Raw genomic sequence first — 19,876 nt, 5'->3', positions numbered from 1 at the left:
TTTTCGATAATTAAAAATAATGCAATAGCAATTTTACGACAATGTACAACTGTTGCAATAATTTCATCCATCTCATCTATCTCATCCATATTTAAGCGTGCCGCTTCTATGAAACAAATTTCAGTTGCTTAGCCCGTACGAAAACTCACACCGTGTGAAGCCACGGCCAGTAGCACTGCCAGTACCATTGCCCCATGGTGGAAGTATAACATATGCTATCCCTTCCACCATGCATTGCCCGTACGGTAGCAAGTAAGAAAATCCAGTTAGAAATCCAGTAAGAAAAAACGTATCGTCTGCGGCAGGCTTAACTTACACCAAAACTGGTAAGAAATTGACCAATCATAAGGCTTGTTTTCTATTCCTGCACTAGACTGCACTGGAACGTTTCTTCTTGCTTTCACTAACTTTCAAATATATATCTATTTCATTTTAAGTGCACACTAATTCAGGGAGTTCAGGAACAGAAAACAAACGGATTGTCTGCATAAACCAATCTTCACTTTATCAGTGAGTCGATTCTGTATCACATAAGTTGAGTGAAAATTACAAAAATGAGCAAATTCACTAGCTTTTGACCAATAAAATTACAAATATTCTAATAAATTTACTCACTTTTGTCATTTTTACCAAGGTGAATAATACAGAATTGACCCCCAGATGAGTAAAATTTTTGAACGCAGCCGTGTGTGGAAAAAGAACAAACCTACTAACGACCCAATAAGGGAATTTGTTTTTTTTTAGTTAGAAATCCTGGGCATGCGCACGAGCAGTCATCCGTTTCGTTTTAAGCGGATTCTGAAAAGAGGCGACGTTCGATTGGCCACTGGGTGAGTCACGTGTCGTTTTCTAGCTTTGCGCGCGGTGAGAAACGACGTTTCGGCCAATCAACGCTTCATTTTTACGACGGAGTTGCGTGAAACAGCGTGGAACGCGTTTTGTGTGCGAGCGTCACCGATTCGCGGCATCAATCGCGTTGCGTGGTATTGCGGGTTTGGTTATAAATCCCGCCATCTCCGCGCCTGTGATCGCACGAGCTTACTGTTGCTTACAGTCGATATTTGTTGTTTCGTCAGCGGTTGAATTCGCAAAATAAGTACGTTGATTCGCGTGCCGGTGCGTAAATCACGAAGAATCGGAGAGGAAGATGTGATAACGCCGAGGATATCTACGCGTCTTCTGAATGTTTCTTTCCCCCGCCCGCTTACGACGCAGGCGTTGATTATAATTTCAGAAAAGGATCCTGTGTCACAGTATATACTGTGCCTGTGTAGTCGCTTGCGAGTTAAAAATCCAAACCATGGCGAACGTGTCTCTCGACAAGGATATGTTTTTCGGGCGCATGAAGCGCCTGTACGCCGCGTGGAAGGTAAGCATTGCCGGAAATCAGTGCACACCTTCCGAGATCCCGGCGAACCGAACTGTTGCGTCCTCTTACACAATCTTTTGTTTTTTTCAGGATGGCGAGATTGGCACCGATGATAGTTTCAGTAAAATGGATTGTCTCGTTTCTGCTGTTGGCACTGACGAGGATATTGTTTACAGCAAGTCCATAGCATTGCAGGTATGCACGTTTCGAAATCAGAAATTTTAACTATGGATTCTGTTCTAATTTTCTTATTAAAAAGAAAGCGTACTAATTTATCTAAGATGTTCATCATTTGTAAAATATCAGATTATTTATTCACTCAAGGATATTGGAATATATTTTGTATTTCTAGAAATTAATTTTTTATGTTTGTTACATTTGTATCAATATTCTAAAATTACTAGAAATATTTAAGAATATTAAGAAAAACTTATTGATAAAAAATTGAATATATGGATGTGTTTTGTTCTAGACGTGGTTGCTCAGTTATGAACTCACAGATACTATAATGATATTAGCAGAAGAATCCATCAGTTTCTTAGCCAGTAAAAAGAAAATTGAATTTCTGAGAAAGGTAGAGAATCAAAACACAGAAGATACCGGTGTACCACCTGTGAAACTATTTGTGAGAGACAGGGTATGCATAATTGTCAAAATATTATATAATTTGTCAAAATAATTTTATTATTAAATATGCTACCAAGTATTTGAATATCTTCTTGTAGAGCGATGAAGACAAGACAAATTTTGCAAAACTCATTGAAGTGATGAAGCAAAGTAAAAAAGGCAAAACTCTGGGAGTATTTTCGAAAGAAAACTATCCAGGTGCCTTTATGGATGCATGGCGAGCCACTTTGAAAAACGAATCTTTTGATACGGTAAATAATTCATAAGTAGCAGTAAATTTTGTGACATGAGTTTATAAGTTGACAAAGTAGAGTTTTTATCTTTGCATAATGATATAGGTTGATGTAAGTGCTGCAGCTGCTTATGTCATGTGCCCAAAAGAAGACAGTGAGATAATAACTATAAAGAAAGCTTGTTTAATATCTGTGGATGTTTTCACCAAATATCTTAAAGATCAAATAATGGAAATCATAGATTCGGACAAGGTATAATTCCTTTAATTCTATGTTATACATATAACTGTATTTGTAAAAAGAGGAAATGTAAGAGAAAACAATATGTTGCAATTCCAGAAAGTTAAACACTCAAAACTGGCTGAAGGTGTGGATACAGCTATCACAAATAAGAAGTATGTAACTGGGGTAGACGTTACACAGGTAGATATGTGTTACCCTGCAATTATACAAAGTGGTGGAAATTATTCGCTTAAATTTAGCGCTGTTAGTGACAAAAATACTACTCTTCACTTTGGTGTTATTGTTTGTTCATTGGGAGCACGTTACAAATCTTATTGTTCAAACATAGTTAGAACTCTGTTGGTTAACCCTACAAAAACCATTGAGGTATGTAACAAACTCAAAAATATTATAATGGATAAACATATAATCATTCACAAAGCTAAAAATAAAAGCTTTTCAGTGTTATAATATATAATACACTGTTATAGGAAAATTATAATTTTTTGTTACAACTGGAAGAGGAAATCTTGAAAAAGTTGGTTGCAGGAACAAAGATAAGTGAAATATATGAGGCTGGTATTAAATTTGTGAAAGATGAAAAACCAGAAATGTTAAATCATTTAACAAAAAATTTTGGATTTGCTATGGGCATCGAATTCAAAGAAAGTTCTTTGTTGTTGGGTCCAAAAATTCATGCAGTAGTTAAGAAGGGCATGGTATTTAACGTTAATGTCGGTCTTGCAAACCTTACCAATTCAGATGCAACAGATAAAGAAGGAAAAACGTACGCCCTTTTCATAGGTGATACGGTTATAGTGAATGAAGGGCAACCTGCTACTAATTTAACACCATCAAAGAAGAAGGTGAAAAATATAGGTATATATGTGAAAGATGAGGAAGATGAAGAAGAGGAGGGAAGTGGAAAAGAAAACGAGCCAAAAGAGATCCTGGGACGTGGAAAAAGGACAGCTGTGATAGAATCTAAGTTGAGAACAGAGCATAGTTCGGAAGAGAAAAGAAAGCAACATCAAAAGGAATTAGCTCAACAACTGAATGAAATTGCTAAGGCTCGATTGGCCCAGCAGTCTGGTGGTAAGGAACAAGAGAAGATACGCAAATCGGCAGTATCCTACAAGAACTTGAGTTACATGCCACGTGAGCCAGAAGTCAAGGAGTTGAAGTTATATGTGGATAAGAAGTACGAAACTGTGATTTTACCTATTGCTGGTATTCCAGTACCTTTCCACATATCGACAATTAAGAATATTTCACAGTCGGTAGAAGGAGATTATACGTATCTTAGAATAAATTTCTTTCATCCTGGCGCAACCATGGGACGAAATGAAGGTGGATCTTACCCCCAACTTGATGCAACATTTGTCAAGGAAGTAACATATCGAAGTACAAATACCAAAGAGCCTGGCGAGATCTCCGCACCGTCATCAAACTTGAATACGGCCTTTAGGCTAATTAAAGAGGTCCAAAAGAAGTTCAAAAACCGGGAAGCAGAAGAAAGAGAAAAGGAAGATCTTGTAAAACAAGATACCTTAATATTATCACAGAATAAAGGCAATCCAAAGTTGAAAGACTTATATATCCGACCGAATATTGTTACAAAAAGAATGACTGGTGGATTAGAAGCGCACACAAATGGATTCCGCTATACTTCAGTCCGCGGCGATAAAGTGGACATTCTTTATAATAATATTAAAAACGCTTTCTTCCAGCCGTGCGATGGTGAAATGATTATATTGCTGCATTTCCATTTAAAAGTACGTATCATATTTTTATTTAAAACAATTTATTTTTTAAGTATTATGTAAGAATCAATTTTTAATGATTATATTATTGTGCGTGAGTATATATACATTAATAAGTATGTAAATATATATCTATAAATTATTTTTGCATTTTTAGCATGCTATTATGTTTGGTAAAAAGAAGCATGTAGACGTGCAATTCTATACCGAAGTTGGAGAAATTACTACAGATTTAGGTAAACATCAACACATGCATGATCGCGACGATCTCGCAGCAGAACAGTCGGAACGAGAACTGAGACATAAATTGAAAACCGCTTTTAAAAGCTTTTGTGAAAAGGTACGTAATTTTATTTAATTAGATTATTGCTCATTACGTTTATTTTTATTGCACAATGTCATGTAAAGGTTGAAGGAATGACAAAGCAAGAAATAGAATTTGATACACCATTTCGGGATTTGGGATTTCCTGGTGCACCATACAGGAGTACTGTCTTACTTCAACCAACTAGTGGATGTTTGGTTAATCTCACGGAATGGGTAATACATTTTGGTAAAACAATTAATATTTTGAAACAAGGAGAATACAATACTAATATTACATTTGATTTTAGCCTCCATTTGTCATTACCTTGGAAGATGTTGAATTGGTTCATTTTGAAAGAGTACAATTCCATTTAAAGAACTTTGATATGATTTTTGTTTTCAAAGATTATCATAGAAAGGTAGCGATGTTAAATGCCATACCTATGAATATGTTAGATCATGTCAAGGAATGGTTAAAGTAAGTTGCATATCAATATAAAGTTGACAGTATTCTGTATTAGACAATGATTTATATTATTATTAAATTTATAATTTTTTTCTTTAGTTCGTGCGATATTCGATACTCTGAAGGTGTTCAGTCTTTGAATTGGACAAAAATTATGAAGACTATAACGGATGATCCTGAAGGATTCTTTGATAGCGGAGGATGGACGTTCTTAGATCCAGAAAGTGATGCTGAAAATGATGAAGTTGAAGATGAAGAAGAGGAAGAAGATGACGCATATGAGGTTCGAGATTTAATCAAACAAAAGGATTTTCTAAAAATGTAGAAATGATAATGTATATTTTATTTGTATTTAATTTATTTACAGCCATCTGATATGGAGAGTGAGGAAGATGATGATGATGATTCCGAATATTCTGAAGCTTCTGAAGATTCTGACAGTGATGGTACATTTGAAATTATTGCATTATTATATACAATATATATTTTTACTCTTTATATTTTTTAATTTATTTTTTCTATTTTCCATTTTTTATATTTTTTCTAGAAGCTTCATTAGGTAGCTCTGAGGAATCGGGAAAAGATTGGTCAGATTTGGAAAGAGAAGCCGCTGAGGAGGATAAAGAAAGGGGAGAGGATCGTTATGAGCGTGAAGATTTTAGTTCCAGTAAAAAGAAGAAAGCACACCGAAGACAGTCTCCATCTCCTTCAAAAGACAGGTATTATATGTGCGTGTGCGTATGCGCGCGCGCGTGTGTGTGTGTGTATATTTATTTATTTATTTATTTATTTATTTATTTAATACATATATATGATTTTAACAAAAAATAAGCATTTATTTTTAAACAATATTTAATGTTCACGTTAAATATTGACTTTGTAAATACATATTCTTTATTTCATAGGCATAATTCTAAGCACAAGAGTTCCGCAAATTCAAAGGGTAAAAGCTCGTCCAATAGCAAAGATAAACGATCATCAGACAAACACAGGTACATATGATCTCTTAGTAATTTGTAAATAACATATTCTTACGTAAAGTAAATATTCTTTTTGCGGAATTATATTGAATTTTGCGGAATTATATTTTATGCTTGATAAAGAATGGATCGATCACGGAGTGGGGGCTCACATAAGAAGGGGTCTCCTTCCAAATCATCCAAACACAGGTGATTACCGTCAAGTTTTATGTTTTTGATGTTACTATAATAGAAATTTATTTGTTTAGCCCCAAAAAGAGTGATAAACGTGATAAGCACGAGAAAAGTAAATCGTCGCATTCTTCGTCCAGCAGTAAGAAACGCCCTCGTGAACAGAGTTCGGAAAGACGTGATAGAGGATCTAAGAGATCTAAGTAAGTAATAGTTATTTAACAATTATATAAAAAAGAAACTCTAAACGGCCCCTAAATGCTTAATAATATTATGCACAATACAATAATATTGTACAATATTTCATGAGACTAGACAAATGTAAAACAAACTCAGTATAGCCTCCAAGTGACAAATAATATGTAATAATATTTAATCTAAATAAGGCCGCTTGAATTAATGTGATTTTTAAGGCTCTCTGCGCTTTAATCGATTAATTCCGCGTTGACGATAGTGACATCATAGACAAAATTAGAATTAATAGACGTGAAACATGACAGGCTGAAGATGAAATTTTGTCTTGCATGTTATTTCGTTATTATGTGTTTCATTGTGAAAATGCGATTTGTCTTGCATTTACCAAATTCGTAAAAATAATTGTAAGTGACGTTTCTTTAAATTTTATGTATAAAGGCATATTTTTCACTCCTTTCAACAGTTATCCGAATTTTCTTGTCTGATTAGGCTTTACTTTACGTGCTTTTTACAAACTATTTATTGACTGTTAAGTGGAAAAGGGATAGTCAAGGGCCATTTTTATAAGTGTTTTAAAGCGATTTCATTATTCTGTTTTATTCAAATTCTTTTTATTTATAAATGCTACGGCAGAAACTTTTACGTGTGATTTCTCGTTTGGCCGCGGCGAGTAAACAGGAGCTATAAGTACTTATAGTTACATGTTTAATTATTAAATTTTCACAGGAAGTAAATCCAGAGGGAATCTGCACACAGAAAAGAGCACACAGGAAATCACAACAAATACTATGCTGATTTTAAGTAAAACTTTCTTAAGACATAGCAATTTGTAAGAATAGTACATTTTCTTGCATCGTCTAAGTGGGCAAAACAGAAATAATTAGCGTTATATTTAAAATGATTATTTTTTGCCGTTCGAGTATTTTACTTAATACATATTCAATTTGTAAGAGTATAAAAAAAAACTTTATTTACAGCAATGATATATTAATATCTTCTGTAATCATATTTCTATATTTGCAATTTCAAATGTACATAATAATAAAATTTGGTACAAAATCAAAATATATAAGGATTTATGCATATTATATTTCTATTTTGTGTTGTATTTCTGTTCAACAAAAAAATGTTAGGAAAGATATGAACGGCATTTTTTTTGTAATTTTTGCGTTTTTAATATTTATGTAGTTTATAAGATATTTCATTCCATTGCTTATCCGATAATATAAAAGAGTTGCTTTATACCTGTATATGTCTCTTCTAAGTTTTCGTGACACATAAAAAGTATAAAGACAAATGAATTAGTGAGATAACTTTGTGTGGATTACCTCTTTTTATCAAGGAGCGTTATTTTAGAAAGTTGTCTCATGTTTTACCGTGATATTTCTGAATGTATGAAAGATACTCACATTTATACTGGTAAGAAATATATAATATAGAACAGCATTAATATAAGCATCGATGGAGCTTAATTATTATAAATAGTAAAGCAACAATAAAAATGCAAGACAATGTACTAACGATAAACGCGAGACTTATCCACACTACATGGGCCCTGATAGTTTTTTTACTGTGCTTACTAAAAAATGACGTATTTTAGTGTTTTTATTATTGAATTTAATATTATAATTATAATACTTAATATTATTTGAAAAAAAAAATAATACGTCTTATATGACTTTTTATATGCTTTAGAGAAGTGGAAATACACTTTATATTTCCCTCATCAAGCCCGCGCATTATGTTTACGTTATACGCTGAGAAATAAAAGAATCATTGATTCTAAACGCGAAGAAAACCTAAATAAATCGGAAATTGTCCAAAACTCATTTTACATAATTCTTAGATTTGTATCTTAACATAATAAAACCATTTTTAAGTTATTTAACATTAATGTACAAATGTCATTTGTGGTTTTTATATTCCAAAATGTATGTAATGTTGATACATGAAAACGATTGTTTTTTTTATTAAAACACTCGTCCCACTTATTCGTTAAAGAAATTCACTATTATAAGATAGAATAATATAGCTTTCTAGATAAATATACGATCTGACATGTGTATATGTGCGAGAAATTACAAAAAAAAGAAACAAGACCAGAAACATAAACTATGATAACTATTTTTTATTAAGCTTTTGTAACAGGTAGCATAAGATGATCAAACTGTATATTGTTATATAATGATTTTTCTGGTAGATTTACTTCATTTACATGTGCACGGCTGTATATATGAAAGAAAGTGAAAGTTTCACAAAAAGTATGAACGAGACCTTCCGTTCTCAATATGGACATGTATTACAATAATGAGACAATAAAATTAACACAGCAAAAAACGGAAAACGTGATCTCATAACCCCGTCGTGTCTTGATTATGCTGAAATTTCCGATTTAGCTGTGTCATGTAATATAAACGGCAGAAAAGGCACGTCCAATAACAGTGAATAGAAGTGAAAGTATGCTTCTTCGATGAGTAGTTCTGCAACTTTCTCTATGATATATCGCTAGCAGCATACATAATTCGGACTAAGGAATCCTCACAAGAATACGTGATTATTTCACGATTTGCAAACTACGCGTTTTGAGAAATGCCAATTTCAATGCTAAACAGCTTGCGTTACTATAAACGATACTTAAACAGTTCAATGAAATTATGAAAGACAAGCACGAAGTATTTTGTCATAAAGTACATTGTGCGATATATATTTATGCTTCTTCGCATACGCAACATCGATATCATCGATAAGAGTTACTCTCTATGAACGGACATATGAAATCTAATGGCAGGCAAAAGATGAGATACATGCACATAAGTTTGTTTTCTCATACATTTATTTACGAAAAGTGAAAACTCTTTCTACGTTGTAAAAAGAATTAGTGTGAAATACAAAAGCAAGATAAAGAAACAGTTGTTTATAAATAGTTTTCTACAAAGACACTTAGAATATGATTATTTTTTACACGACGATGACGAAATGACGACAATTGTGCGAGAGGAGAGAATTTAATTTCGACCTATTTGATCAATCTGGGTCTGAAGATTGTTCACCACTTCGGGTGGTACGTGTTCGCCCAGGATCTCAAAGAGATTGATCCTCTGGTCCCCGGGGATTGATTCGTAAGCGGCCAATTCGATGCCCTCCTGAACCTTTTGTATAGTCGCATCCTTCGGTATAAGGTAGGTATTCTGAGCTTGCCGTATTGCTTCATTGCTGAAGATCTGCCCATCTTTCTGTGGATACGCCGCAATCACACCCGCCAGAAGCAACGTGGCCAGGATTACAGTGTGAAATCCCATCTGGAGATAAAGAGAAAAGATTATTAGAATTCACGTAATCAACGATTTGAAAACCGTAAAATTCAGAGGTGGTCAGGAGATGAAGACTTTAAATGGAATATATTATCTCTTTCGAAGAAAGAGTTTCGCAATTCCATACATAATTCATCAGCTTCGCGTCACGCTCGGAACAAAAATTGAAGTAATTTAAATGTTACGTCAACATAGGATTGTCATCGTGTAAAATGCAGAGGAACGAGATACCAGTTATTGGCGAGAGTTTCGTGTGCATCGAAAGCGATGTGTATACCCAAAGAACGTTGGTCCGATCTCTCCTTAATGGCCGAGGTCGCGAAATGAGAGCAACGTTTATACGGAGAATTTTGTTGCGTCGTAATGTGAAATAAATACTTGTGTACCTAACGACGATCCGCAAAATTCGAAAATATTTTTCTAGAAATTTACATATATTACAAGATATTCAAATTGTAAGATATTAATATTTTCGACTGATGACTTGGAAATATAAAAATACGAATATTACGTGAAGATCCAATACATCAAAACTTTGTTATGCTTATTTTTCTTTTCAAAACATGTATTTTTTTTCTTTAATCGCAAAAAAACTTTAAAAAAGACAAAATAAAGTAAAATTTAATTGAATAGCAACAAAGTATGAAAATTAGTTGAAAATAAAATTTGTTTTTTTTCTGAATAAGGAAATAACGTAGATTTTTCTGCTTCGTGGATTGTGTACTTACGTTGAAATTGCGTTTCACAATCGGCACTCCGAAACGAAACTAAGCGCGTTGTAACGCAGGTTGCTTTTATACCGCAGATGCGTGGTGGAAGAGAGGTGAATGCCACTCCCATCCTCCTCAAGGAAGACTTACCAGCCAGTGTGCTTCAAACTATACAAATACTTGTTACATATTATTTACTTTAAAAAATAGTTTTACAAATCCTAGGAATTATAGAAAACAATTTTGAAAATTATAGAAATTTTGGAAAAAATAAAAGAAAAAATGAAAAAAAAAAAAATCAAAATTAATGTGAAGAAAATATAATCACAAATATCTTTATTTATATTTTCACTTATGTCATACGCGAATGTTAGATAAAAACAATATAGAAGTATTCGTATATTTAACACTCAATATAACTTTTACCGAAATATATTTTATATAAATTTTATAATAATTTTTTGGGGGAATGTTACATAATAAAAAATGCAAATTTTGTTACAATTGAACTAGAATAAATACTGGAAAACAGGTCATAAAGAAATCAACGACATAAATTTTCGAGCCATTTCACTCGGTACATTCACGAAGAACATCGTGCGACCTGCTACGAATATCAGTGCCCTATTGACCAATATACGCAGAAAAGATTTGCTGTTACTCTTATTGGCTGAAGAGTTTCACTTTTATGAATATATTTCTTGAATTTTGAAATTGTTTCGTAATGTCAACATCAGCTATTTGTAATACTGGACGAACAACATTTGTATCTACAAATATCATATCTTCTGCGCATAGTGGATACGAAGAAAAAGCATTTAATAACATTATAATATAAGAAAAAATTAATTTAAAAAATCAATTTTTTAAATTATTCTTCATAATTTTTTTTTTTTACTATTATTAATTTGTATCAAACAGAAACAACAAAGAATTAAAAAGATTCGTAAGTTATGAAATGAAGTTTAGGTTTCTATCGTTTGCAAAATGTTTGCATTTACAATCTTTCCAGATATTTCTCGCAAATCTTCTCTCGATAGTTTTCTGATGATACGGAATGAGTTTGTACTTTTTGAGATTAATACAACATATAACGGAAATAAACTTAACAAATTCTGGATCTCAACGCGAAATTCGCATCCATTTCAACTAATAAATTTCTTATGCAGTCTTCGAGGCCGCACAACCTTGCGGACTGACTGCTTAATAGCTTCGAGACGTCGGAAAGTGGTACATTTCTCGTTCTCATGAATGTCCGTATCAGCGGTAATCTTTGTATTTTTTAAGAAATTCGTACGTTTCTCTTTCTCTCATTTTCTTTTACAATATTTTTATTTTGTTTTCTATTCTCTAATTATATGATTAATTATGTGATAATTATATGACAAATTTTATATAAATATACACTGTAATGATAAAACCTTAAATGGAATAAATTTCCTTGAGTTTTCAATTTTGGAACACAGAATGATTCGATTATATCTAGCGCTGCATTTTTAACATCGGATCATAATTGTTCCTGTACACATATATACATAAACATTAAAAATTGATGTACAAATTATTGAATAAATCCGAATCTGATGATACTAAATATCGAAGTGAAATAAAAGCTCAAAAATTAATCTGAAACATTTCTTTGCGTATTATACCAAAAGATGCGTAGCAAATCTTTTTAAATACTATTTCAGAATATCTGATTGAAAACAGACAACGATTACAATTGAAACCGTTAGACAGGAAAGATAAGAAAAAAAAACACTAATTACTAAATTACTCTTTCTCTTGATCGGCGGGCAATACTTGAATTAAGTAGAGACTATCTCTTTCGATCAATATCAGATAGTGATAACATGTTTCCACAGTTGGAAAAGTACCATGAGCTTTATCATTTATTAGTGCCAAACACTGTGTGCTGGACAAATAAAATATATGGCATTAAACGCTTTTATATAACATTTTTACGAGATATTGAAATAAAATTTCTCTCTGTCTGACTTATTTGTATCTTATGTATCAAGCACAAATTAATTTTACGGCATCATCAAATTCCATGAGACTAGGTCGAGTATGCAAGAAAGTGCATATCCTGGACCGTCTGAAAGCATACAAAAAAATTCGACCAAGACGAAAGATATCATTTATACATACCAGTTAACGAATTCGTTTTTTCCGCTCTCAACTGTAAGCATGTTTATGATTAGTCATCATGAATAGATTCAATGATGATATTTATATCTTTTTAGCACAGTCTCTGTAGGCAATAATTTCAAAAAAGTTCTTTTCACATCATCCACAGAGACACGTGGAAGTTTATTGACGCTACTCGGGTACAAAGAAACACTTAAAACTACCCCTGCGTTTAGTAACGATCGCAATTCGTGCTAAAAATTGCAAAAGGTAAAAGGGAAATCAATCATAAGAATAAAGTATAGGGTGCTTCCCCCCTTTTTTTTCATGGTACTTTCAATTACTACCTGTCTATCCGATAGACTCTACCATGTCATGCAATATCGTCGTGCAATTTACTATGACACATAAGTGTTGATCCAGAAAATTTATTCCCGAAATACTATTCTCAGACAATGACTAGTGATACAAGACTAGTTTCTTGACCGTAGAACAAGTATCTTTTTAGCGTCGTTTTATTGGCAAGAATAATTGGCACGCCCACAGTTCCTGCCTTTTTGCAATTTCGAGCTTGTTCCTCTGTGCAAGTAGTTGCGTCGTAAAAATCGTAGTAATTAGTAAAAATCGGTATCATTTATCATTTGTGCCACAGCTTTCAAGCGAGAAACAAATGCTGAGTCATGCTAGTGCACGTTCAGCGCGAGTACAAAATCAATAAAATATTTTTGTCGTTCTTAGGCATCTGGCCATTTCAAAATAAACTCGCAAGAAATCTAATACCGATTTTCTGTCTTGCGTACATAATAAGTTACTATTCGTTAGAGGTAATAAGCATTGATTATTCCGTTTTAGACTAAATAAATATATTTAAGATGTATTATTATCCTAAATATAATTTTTTATTGCATAATGTATTTTATGAATTCGTTGTACGAATACTGCGTTCAGATAATGATGTTATATGATCATTGGAAGGATACGAGACTAGTCTTCGACTGCTGTTATGAATCTGTCTTGATAACTACGTGTAACGCAAAGCTATTAAATCAGTTCTTGTTGCACGATAAGGTAAGTTTAGACAGAACCTTGTCGTCTCTGCGTCTTTTAATTGTTATCTCAATGAAATCCTGTTTTTGATTCGCCCTTATTTTCATGATCATTCTTGATTAGATTCAACATTTATACGAGACCATAAATAATCATTGGAATATATTTACAAATAAATCGGAACTTCAAATTCTTAAAAATTATTCCAACATATCACGAAAATTTACAATAATTTACTCGAGTGAGTACGTCATCATGCATATCAATGCAAAATATACGCGATTATGATAAATTAATAATGCAACAATTATTATGCTAATGAGTTATATATACAGAAAAAAAACAGTTTAAATATTAGTATTAAATTAAAATTAATATATGTTATTTAATGTTGTTAATTAAATATATGTTGTTTCATATATAAGCAAAATAGTATATCCAACAATAATAATCTTATTTATATAGAGGGTAAATTAATAATTGTCAAAAATTCCAGATATTCCAATCATATTCTTATCGATCAGACATAAAAAAATTTATATGAATACAAGTCTAGGAATGCTAGGTCCGAATTCATAATCGTTTTTCAGATTTCAAAATCAGTCTGTCTTCGTCTCGCGTATTACATTTTATCATCCTCGCGCGAGATAAAGATTGATTTTGAGATTTGAGAAACTAGTATGAATTTGGACGTATTTCTAGATTCTGTTTATATGAACTTTTTTATAATATTTGATCGATGGTAGTATGTCCCTAGAATATTTAACACTTATTTATACCTTGTGTATAATTTAATCATTTTTAAAGAATTTGATAATATAATATATCAACAAAATATTATATTTCTATTTCAATATTATAACAGTCATTTAATTATTGCAAAATGTTTTAATAATAATGGTATTAAAAAATTCCAATTTTTAAAGATATTGTTATATTTTATCTGATATTATTTCTTCTCAATTCATGAAAATTATTATTGAATAATAAAAATATATATTCTTCTTGATGAAACTATATAAAATTTTTCATGGGAGCAAGTTATGTTTGTTTAACACTATATAAACTAATTTAACATTTCGAAAATAAAAACATCTTTTTAAAACAAGAATGTTCCTTTTTCCTGTGTGTTTAATAGTTTACTAATATATAAGCATTTAATAAATTTCACATGAAACGAATTTTGTATATAACTTTTATATGAAAATTAATTAATGTAAAAAAATATATTTCTGATTTTGCAGTAATGATATGCTCCATGGTAACATTGTTTTTTTTAATTCCATTAACACCGGTTTTGCTCGATATTATACGGCCTCTTAATGATTCACGTCCACGATTGTTCGCGATGTCTCTAAAATTAAGAATAGATCAAGAAAAGTATTACGTTCCGCTTTATTGTTACCAATACAGTATAACAGTTTTGGGCGCAATTGTTATAGCTTGCTTCGATACTACGTACGTCGTTAAGACTGCTCATGCTTGTAGTTTATTCTCGATCATCAAGTACGTACATTTACACGATACTGTTAAATCATCTTATGTGAAATACGAATAAGAATCCTACTTTGCAGTCAGCAGTTTGAGGAGATACTATCAAAGTTGGAGATCACAAAGCAAGTTAGCAAATATAATTTGGATGAGGATCTTGAATTGTTAAGCGAAAAAGAAATATATCAGCAATACATAATATGCTTAAAAAAATATCAGTTTGCTTTAGAGTAAGCTTTTTTGAATAAATTTTATAATTGTTGTTCTACATATAAAAGTAATCTATGTATATTCATTTTATTTAAAATATTTGTTATTATTTATTTATATATAATAATAAGATATAGATTTAAGATCGCGACTTGTATACAAAAAATTAAATATAAGATAAGTCAAGACGGCCATAGCAAGATCTTGGTGCTGAAATAATATTTCATATATTTTAATTCATATCGAACTGCGTGTCGTTATTTTCGGTTTCAAACACAGCTTTTGAAAATAAAACATAATTAAATTGAAAATCAATGTAATAATCTCGAATATCAATGCTAACTTGCATATCTAAAATTCCCGAAAAAAGTGAAAAATATACATAATAAAATATTTATATTATTATTTTATAGGTTTGTCAATCTATTGAATTCAACGTATCAAGTCGTTGCATTATTTTTATTAATACTGAATGGTATGGTTATAAGTTTGGTTGGAATTCGAGTAAGCATAGCATAATTATTTATATCTTACATAATTATGTATTATGTAAGAGAATGAGACGTAATACATATGCCATATAAAAATAACTAAATATAAAGACAAGAAATAAAAATTTTCATTATAAAGAATATTTTCAATTATCCACTGTTTTATCAATGTTATCAATATTTTTATTCGAGATCTTATTATTGAATAAGACTATAGTTTTAATTGAAATTAATATATCGCTATATAAATTTCGTCACAAGATGTTATATTTCACAATAAATACATATTAATTTATAGATCGTTTATGTATTAGATCAATTGCAAGAAGTGATAAGGTTTAGTTTTGTAATCGTTACCATGTTAATACAACTCATGATCGGATGTTATTCTGGTCAAAAGCTAATGGACGAAAGTCAGAATATATTCTACCAAATGTAAGAATAATTTTATTTTTAATTACTTTTTTCATATAGTACATGATTACTCTAGAAATATTCTATATAAATTTCTATAGGTTTTTAAGATTTATAAAATGACTAAATTTTTCTTGTGATCATAATTAAATGTATAATATTTTTTAATGATATGTATACAAATAAGTTCTTTCTAGAAACAGATAATAATAAAGTTTATTTCGTTTCAAGAAGTTAAATAACAATTTAATAATTTACTTGTCTACATTATATAAAAAATGTTTAAAACTAATATTGATATTTCATTCAAACATAAAATTTTTCACAAAAATTCTCTTTCTCTTTTTCTCTCTCTCTCTTGTATAAATAATAAATTCTTACAATACAAACAGATTCTAATAAATAATAAATTCTTACATTTATCCTTAGATACGCTATGAAATGGTATAAATTCTCACCAAGATTAAAGTCGCTATTGATGATAACTCTTTATAGAAGTATTACTCCCTGTAGTTTAACAGCAGGCAACATGATTCCACTGTCAATGACAACTTACGCTACGGTAAGAAAAAAAATGCAAATGGTATATCTAATTTGTAATGTAGGTACAGAAAATAACATATATCTCTGTATATGATTAAAGGTGGTACGAACAGCTTTATCTTACTTCACGACATTCTTATCTCTCAAAAACTAGTTATTTTGTACTCATATTATTAAAAATCTTCATAATTGTATTGTAAAATCACCAAGTAACCGATCATGTAAACTTCTCTTGGGCACAAAAAGGCATTTAAAATCGACTACAACTGCACTAACCAAAAGTTATAGGTCACACACTAAAAATTGTAAACGAAAAGTAAAATTGATCAATAAAAGAAACAATAAAAGAGCATACAATATCTGTTCATATTCTCATTATTATACCTCGCATTTTTACTTTATGCGTTACTTTTATTTTGCATAAACATCAATTTGAAAAAGTTTGTTTGCTGCTATATTTAATAGGAGACGGGCAAACATTTATCTCTGTAAATATTAAGCTTTCGCGTTTAAAAAATATGGAAAAAGCACTTGATTGCATTAATAATGTAAAAAAAATATTTTTTATAATTTTTTTTCTTTATTACAATTATATCAAATCAATAATTTTTTAATAACAATAATAAATAAATAATAATTAGGAGTGTGCGGGTACCCGAGATTTCGGGTTCGGGTCGGGTCGGAAACTTTTTTCGGGATCGGATCGGAACCAGAAAGTTTGTGTACTTGAAACTTACGGTTACCCGAAATCAAATCGGGATCCGAAATCAAGTCGGGTCAAGTAGCGGTCAGAGATCTAAATACTTGATACACTAATGTGAGAAAAAAATTACTAAATTTACGTAAGGCATTTCGTTTATATTGAATTACTAAATTTGAATACTGTCAATAAAATAATTTACTTACAGTATATAAGTATTTAATCAATAAAAAATGATAATTAAATTAGTGAACACTCCTTGTACTAAATAAATATATATTTACGTTCGGAAAAAATTTTATTGGGGCAATATTTAAACAAATAATTATTAAAATTTAGTAATTTTTTTCTCACATCAGTGTATAAGATATTTAGATCTATAACTGCTTCTTGATCCGATTTTAGATCCGAGTACTCAAAATTTACAAAATTTTGGGATTTCGTCTCGATTTCGGGTTCCGACAGAATTTCGGTTCTCGACTCAATCTCGGCTCTTGATTTCGGGTACCCGTAATTTCGAGTACCCGCACACCCCTAATAATAATAAATCATTTCTTCTTTATTAATAATTTATATCAAAAACTAATTTATATCAAACAAAAACGATAAAGAATTAGAAATATTCGTGATGAAAGAAAAAGTTTATTAGGTTCTTATCATTTGCAAAACATTTTTATTTAACAGTAATTTTCCCACGGGTTTATCGCAAATCTTTCCTTCCTTAAAAACAAATTGTCCCCTAAGGACAGTTACGATTACTTTTCCAAACAGGACTTTCCCTTGATACGGTGTCAGCTGTAAAGTTAAATTTTTGGGGACTTGATGAGATCTTTCGTGAAAATTTTTGTTGTTTTTCTTTAAATCAGCAGCTTATGTCGCATTTACTTACTTTATTTTTGTGGTGAATATCATTTGCCTCGATCTGCGAAAATATGACAGTTTATCTGATAATGTTCACATAGAGTGTGACTCTACTATTCGAGATTAATACAACGTACAATGAAACTGACCTTAATAGATTCTTCTGGATCCCAAATAACAAAATCTGCGTCCATTCCAACTAATAAATCACCTTTGCGATCTTCGAGGCCGCACAGCTTTGCGGGTTGACTGCTTAATAGCTTCGAAACATCGGAAAGTGACATATCTCTCGTTCTCGCGGCTGTCCATATCAGCGATAATCCTATTTGCATTTTTGAAGAAATATTTACTTATCTCTTTCTTTCTTTTTCTCCTATTACAATATTTTCATTTTATGTTTTCTGTTCTCTTATAAATTTTATACAACGTAATACATACCAAATTGCAATGAGGAGATACCACCCCAAGCAGTCAAAAAATTTCCACGAGTCTTTAATTCTGGCACACAGGGAGAATGATCCGAAACAATCATATCTAACGTTCCATTTTTAATACCGTGCCATAACTGTTCCTGTGAACACATTTGTATGTAAAATTAAAAATTGACTTAACATGAATCATTATATCCGATTATCGAAAACAGAGGCACACGAAGATTTCGATTGAAATCGTTAGACAGAAAGGATTAACATAATTTGTAGGCAAATAATATTTATCTAATTACTTGATTGTTCTTTCCCCTGATTGGCGGGCAACATTTGAATTCAGTAGAGCCTGCTGGTATTTCTTCCGCGGCTAGTACCAAATAGTGATAGCATGTTTCCACGGTTAAAGGTGCACCACGAGCTTTGGTGTCATTTATTAATGGTAAACATTCCGCGCTTGACAAATGCACTATGTGACATCGAACTCTTGAAAATTTTATATAATTATTTTTATAAAATATTGAAACAAAATTTCTCTCTCTCTCTCTTTCTCTCTGACTTACTTGTATCTTGTGCACCAATCACAAATTAATTTTACGGCATCAAGTTCCATGAGATCAGGTCGAGTACGCAAGAAAGTATCGTACAATCCTGGATCGTCTGAAAGCGTGCAATACAAAAAATACTGCTGATTGTAAGACAAAAGTGTTATTTGTACATACCAGTTAACAAATTCGTTTCCTCATTCCGCTCGTATTCTGCGTGAAACTGCAAATACATTTACGATTAGTCACGAATAGATATATTGAGGATATAAGCATAATATGTGATATAATAAATACCGCAAGCACAGTTTTTGTAGACAATAATTCCATAAAAGTTCTTTTCACATCGTCCACAGAGACATGTGGAAATTCATCGATTTTGCTTGGGCACAAGAAGCACTTGAAACCAACTACACCTGCGTTTATTAACGATCGCAATTCGTGCTAAAAAATGCAAGAGATAAGAGGGAATATCAGTCATAAGAATAAGGTATAGGATGCGTTCCCTTTTTACAATTTTATTTTTCTCATGATCAATTACTACCTGTCTATCCGATAGACTCTACCATGTCATGCGACATCGTCGTGCAATTTACTAAAACAGGTGAATATTGAGCTAGGAAAATTATTCGTCAAACGCTATGTCTTAGATAATGATACGAGACT

At 31.4% G+C, this 19,876-nt stretch overlaps 4 protein-coding genes across 10 annotated transcripts in view; 2 read left to right on the top strand and 2 right to left on the bottom strand.

Moving 5' to 3' along the window:
- The first annotated feature begins 904 nt into the window (after positions 1-904).
- On the top strand, positions 905-8,157 carry LOC105195877 (FACT complex subunit spt16). 3 transcript variants are annotated; one of them, XM_011161499.3, is made up of 17 exons: positions 905-1,369; positions 1,460-1,564; positions 1,842-2,006; positions 2,095-2,247; positions 2,335-2,481; positions 2,569-2,838; positions 2,943-4,226; positions 4,372-4,554; positions 4,623-4,754; positions 4,829-4,998; positions 5,086-5,269; positions 5,354-5,432; positions 5,537-5,705; positions 5,892-5,978; positions 6,090-6,155; positions 6,215-6,340; positions 7,059-8,157. In XM_011161499.3, exons 1-17 carry the CDS (start codon positions 1,301-1,303, stop codon positions 7,063-7,065), a joined length of 3,396 nt encoding a protein of 1,131 aa, XP_011159801.1. In that variant the 5' UTR covers positions 905-1,300; the 3' UTR covers positions 7,066-8,157. The 3 variants fall into 3 exon arrangements, with proteins under 3 accessions (XP_011159801.1, XP_011159800.1, XP_011159802.1); XM_011161498.3 differs by having other exon boundaries at positions 906-1,369; positions 5,534-5,705; XM_011161500.3 differs by lacking the exon at positions 6,090-6,155 and having other exon boundaries at positions 1,301-1,369; positions 5,534-5,705.
- A 986-nt stretch (positions 8,158-9,143) lies between these two features.
- LOC105195876 lies at positions 9,144-10,545 on the bottom strand. Its single transcript, XM_011161497.3, has 2 exons — positions 10,372-10,545; positions 9,144-9,631 (listed from the first exon to the last, which is right to left on the bottom strand). Exon 2 carries the CDS (start codon positions 9,629-9,631, stop codon positions 9,338-9,340), a length of 294 nt encoding a protein of 97 aa, XP_011159799.1. The 5' UTR covers positions 10,372-10,545; the 3' UTR covers positions 9,144-9,337.
- A 1,243-nt stretch (positions 10,546-11,788) lies between these two features.
- Positions 11,789-17,040, top strand: LOC105195875 (odorant receptor 63a). Of its 2 annotated transcripts, XM_011161496.3 has the most exons (9): positions 11,789-13,307; positions 13,432-13,551; positions 13,654-13,771; positions 14,775-15,036; positions 15,105-15,251; positions 15,645-15,735; positions 16,021-16,157; positions 16,566-16,698; positions 16,780-17,040. In XM_011161496.3, the coding sequence occupies exons 1-9, from the start codon at positions 13,164-13,166 to the stop codon at positions 16,831-16,833; spliced, it is 1,206 nt and encodes a 401-aa protein (XP_011159798.3). In that variant the 5' UTR covers positions 11,789-13,163; the 3' UTR covers positions 16,834-17,040. The 2 variants fall into 2 exon arrangements, with proteins under 2 accessions (XP_011159798.3, XP_039307542.1); XM_039451608.1 differs by having other exon boundaries at positions 16,566-17,040.
- A 959-nt stretch (positions 17,041-17,999) lies between these two features.
- Positions 18,000-19,876, bottom strand: part of LOC105195873 (allantoinase, mitochondrial) — a 32,835-nt gene continuing 30,958 nt past the window's right edge. For 3 of the 4 annotated variants that reach the window (XM_011161493.3, XM_039452069.1, XM_011161494.3), the window contains 8 exons: positions 19,508-19,654; positions 19,388-19,433; positions 19,229-19,325; positions 18,965-19,151; positions 18,679-18,811; positions 18,390-18,562; positions 18,269-18,301; positions 18,000-18,174 (listed from right to left, as the gene is read on the bottom strand). In XM_011161493.3, the coding sequence (XP_011159795.1) occupies positions 18,025-18,174; positions 18,269-18,301; positions 18,390-18,562; positions 18,679-18,811; positions 18,965-19,151; positions 19,229-19,325; positions 19,388-19,433; positions 19,508-19,654 (966 nt within the window). In that variant the 3' untranslated portion in view covers positions 18,000-18,024. Of the gene's footprint in view, positions 18,198-18,268; positions 18,302-18,389; positions 18,563-18,678; positions 18,812-18,964; positions 19,152-19,228; positions 19,326-19,387; positions 19,434-19,507; positions 19,655-19,876 lie in introns of all 4 variants that reach the window. The other variant, XM_026130461.2, reaches the window with a different exon arrangement.

Source organism: Solenopsis invicta, chromosome 7 (genome assembly GCF_016802725.1).
Source record: "Solenopsis invicta isolate M01_SB chromosome 7, UNIL_Sinv_3.0, whole genome shotgun sequence".
Classification (NCBI taxonomy): domain Eukaryota; kingdom Metazoa; phylum Arthropoda; class Insecta; order Hymenoptera; family Formicidae; genus Solenopsis; species Solenopsis invicta.
The sequence above is the reverse complement of the archived record's forward strand: the minus strand, read 5'-3'. Positions and strand labels throughout refer to the sequence as shown.

Coding starts and splice junctions, on each gene's coding strand:
- LOC105195876 (XM_011161497.3), bottom strand. CDS start 9,631: ATGGGATTTCACACTGTAATCCTGGCCACGTTGCTTCTGGCGGGTGTG.
- LOC105195877 (XM_011161498.3), top strand. CDS start 1,301: ATGGCGAACGTGTCTCTCGACAAGGATATGTTTTTCGGGCGCATGAAG. Junction 4,227..4,371: donor TGCTGCATTTCCATTTAAAA/GTACGTATCATA, acceptor TTGCATTTTTAG/CATGCTATTATGTTTGGTAA. Junction 4,999..5,085: donor CATGTCAAGGAATGGTTAAA/GTAAGTTGCATA, acceptor TTTTTTCTTTAG/TTCGTGCGATATTCGATACT.
- LOC105195875 (XM_039451608.1), top strand. CDS start 13,164: ATGCTAGTGCACGTTCAGCGCGAGTACAAAATCAATAAAATATTTTTG. Junction 15,252..15,644: donor AAATATCAGTTTGCTTTAGA/GTAAGCTTTTTT, acceptor ATTATTTTATAG/GTTTGTCAATCTATTGAATT. Junction 15,736..16,020: donor TAAGTTTGGTTGGAATTCGA/GTAAGCATAGCA, acceptor ATTAATTTATAG/ATCGTTTATGTATTAGATCA.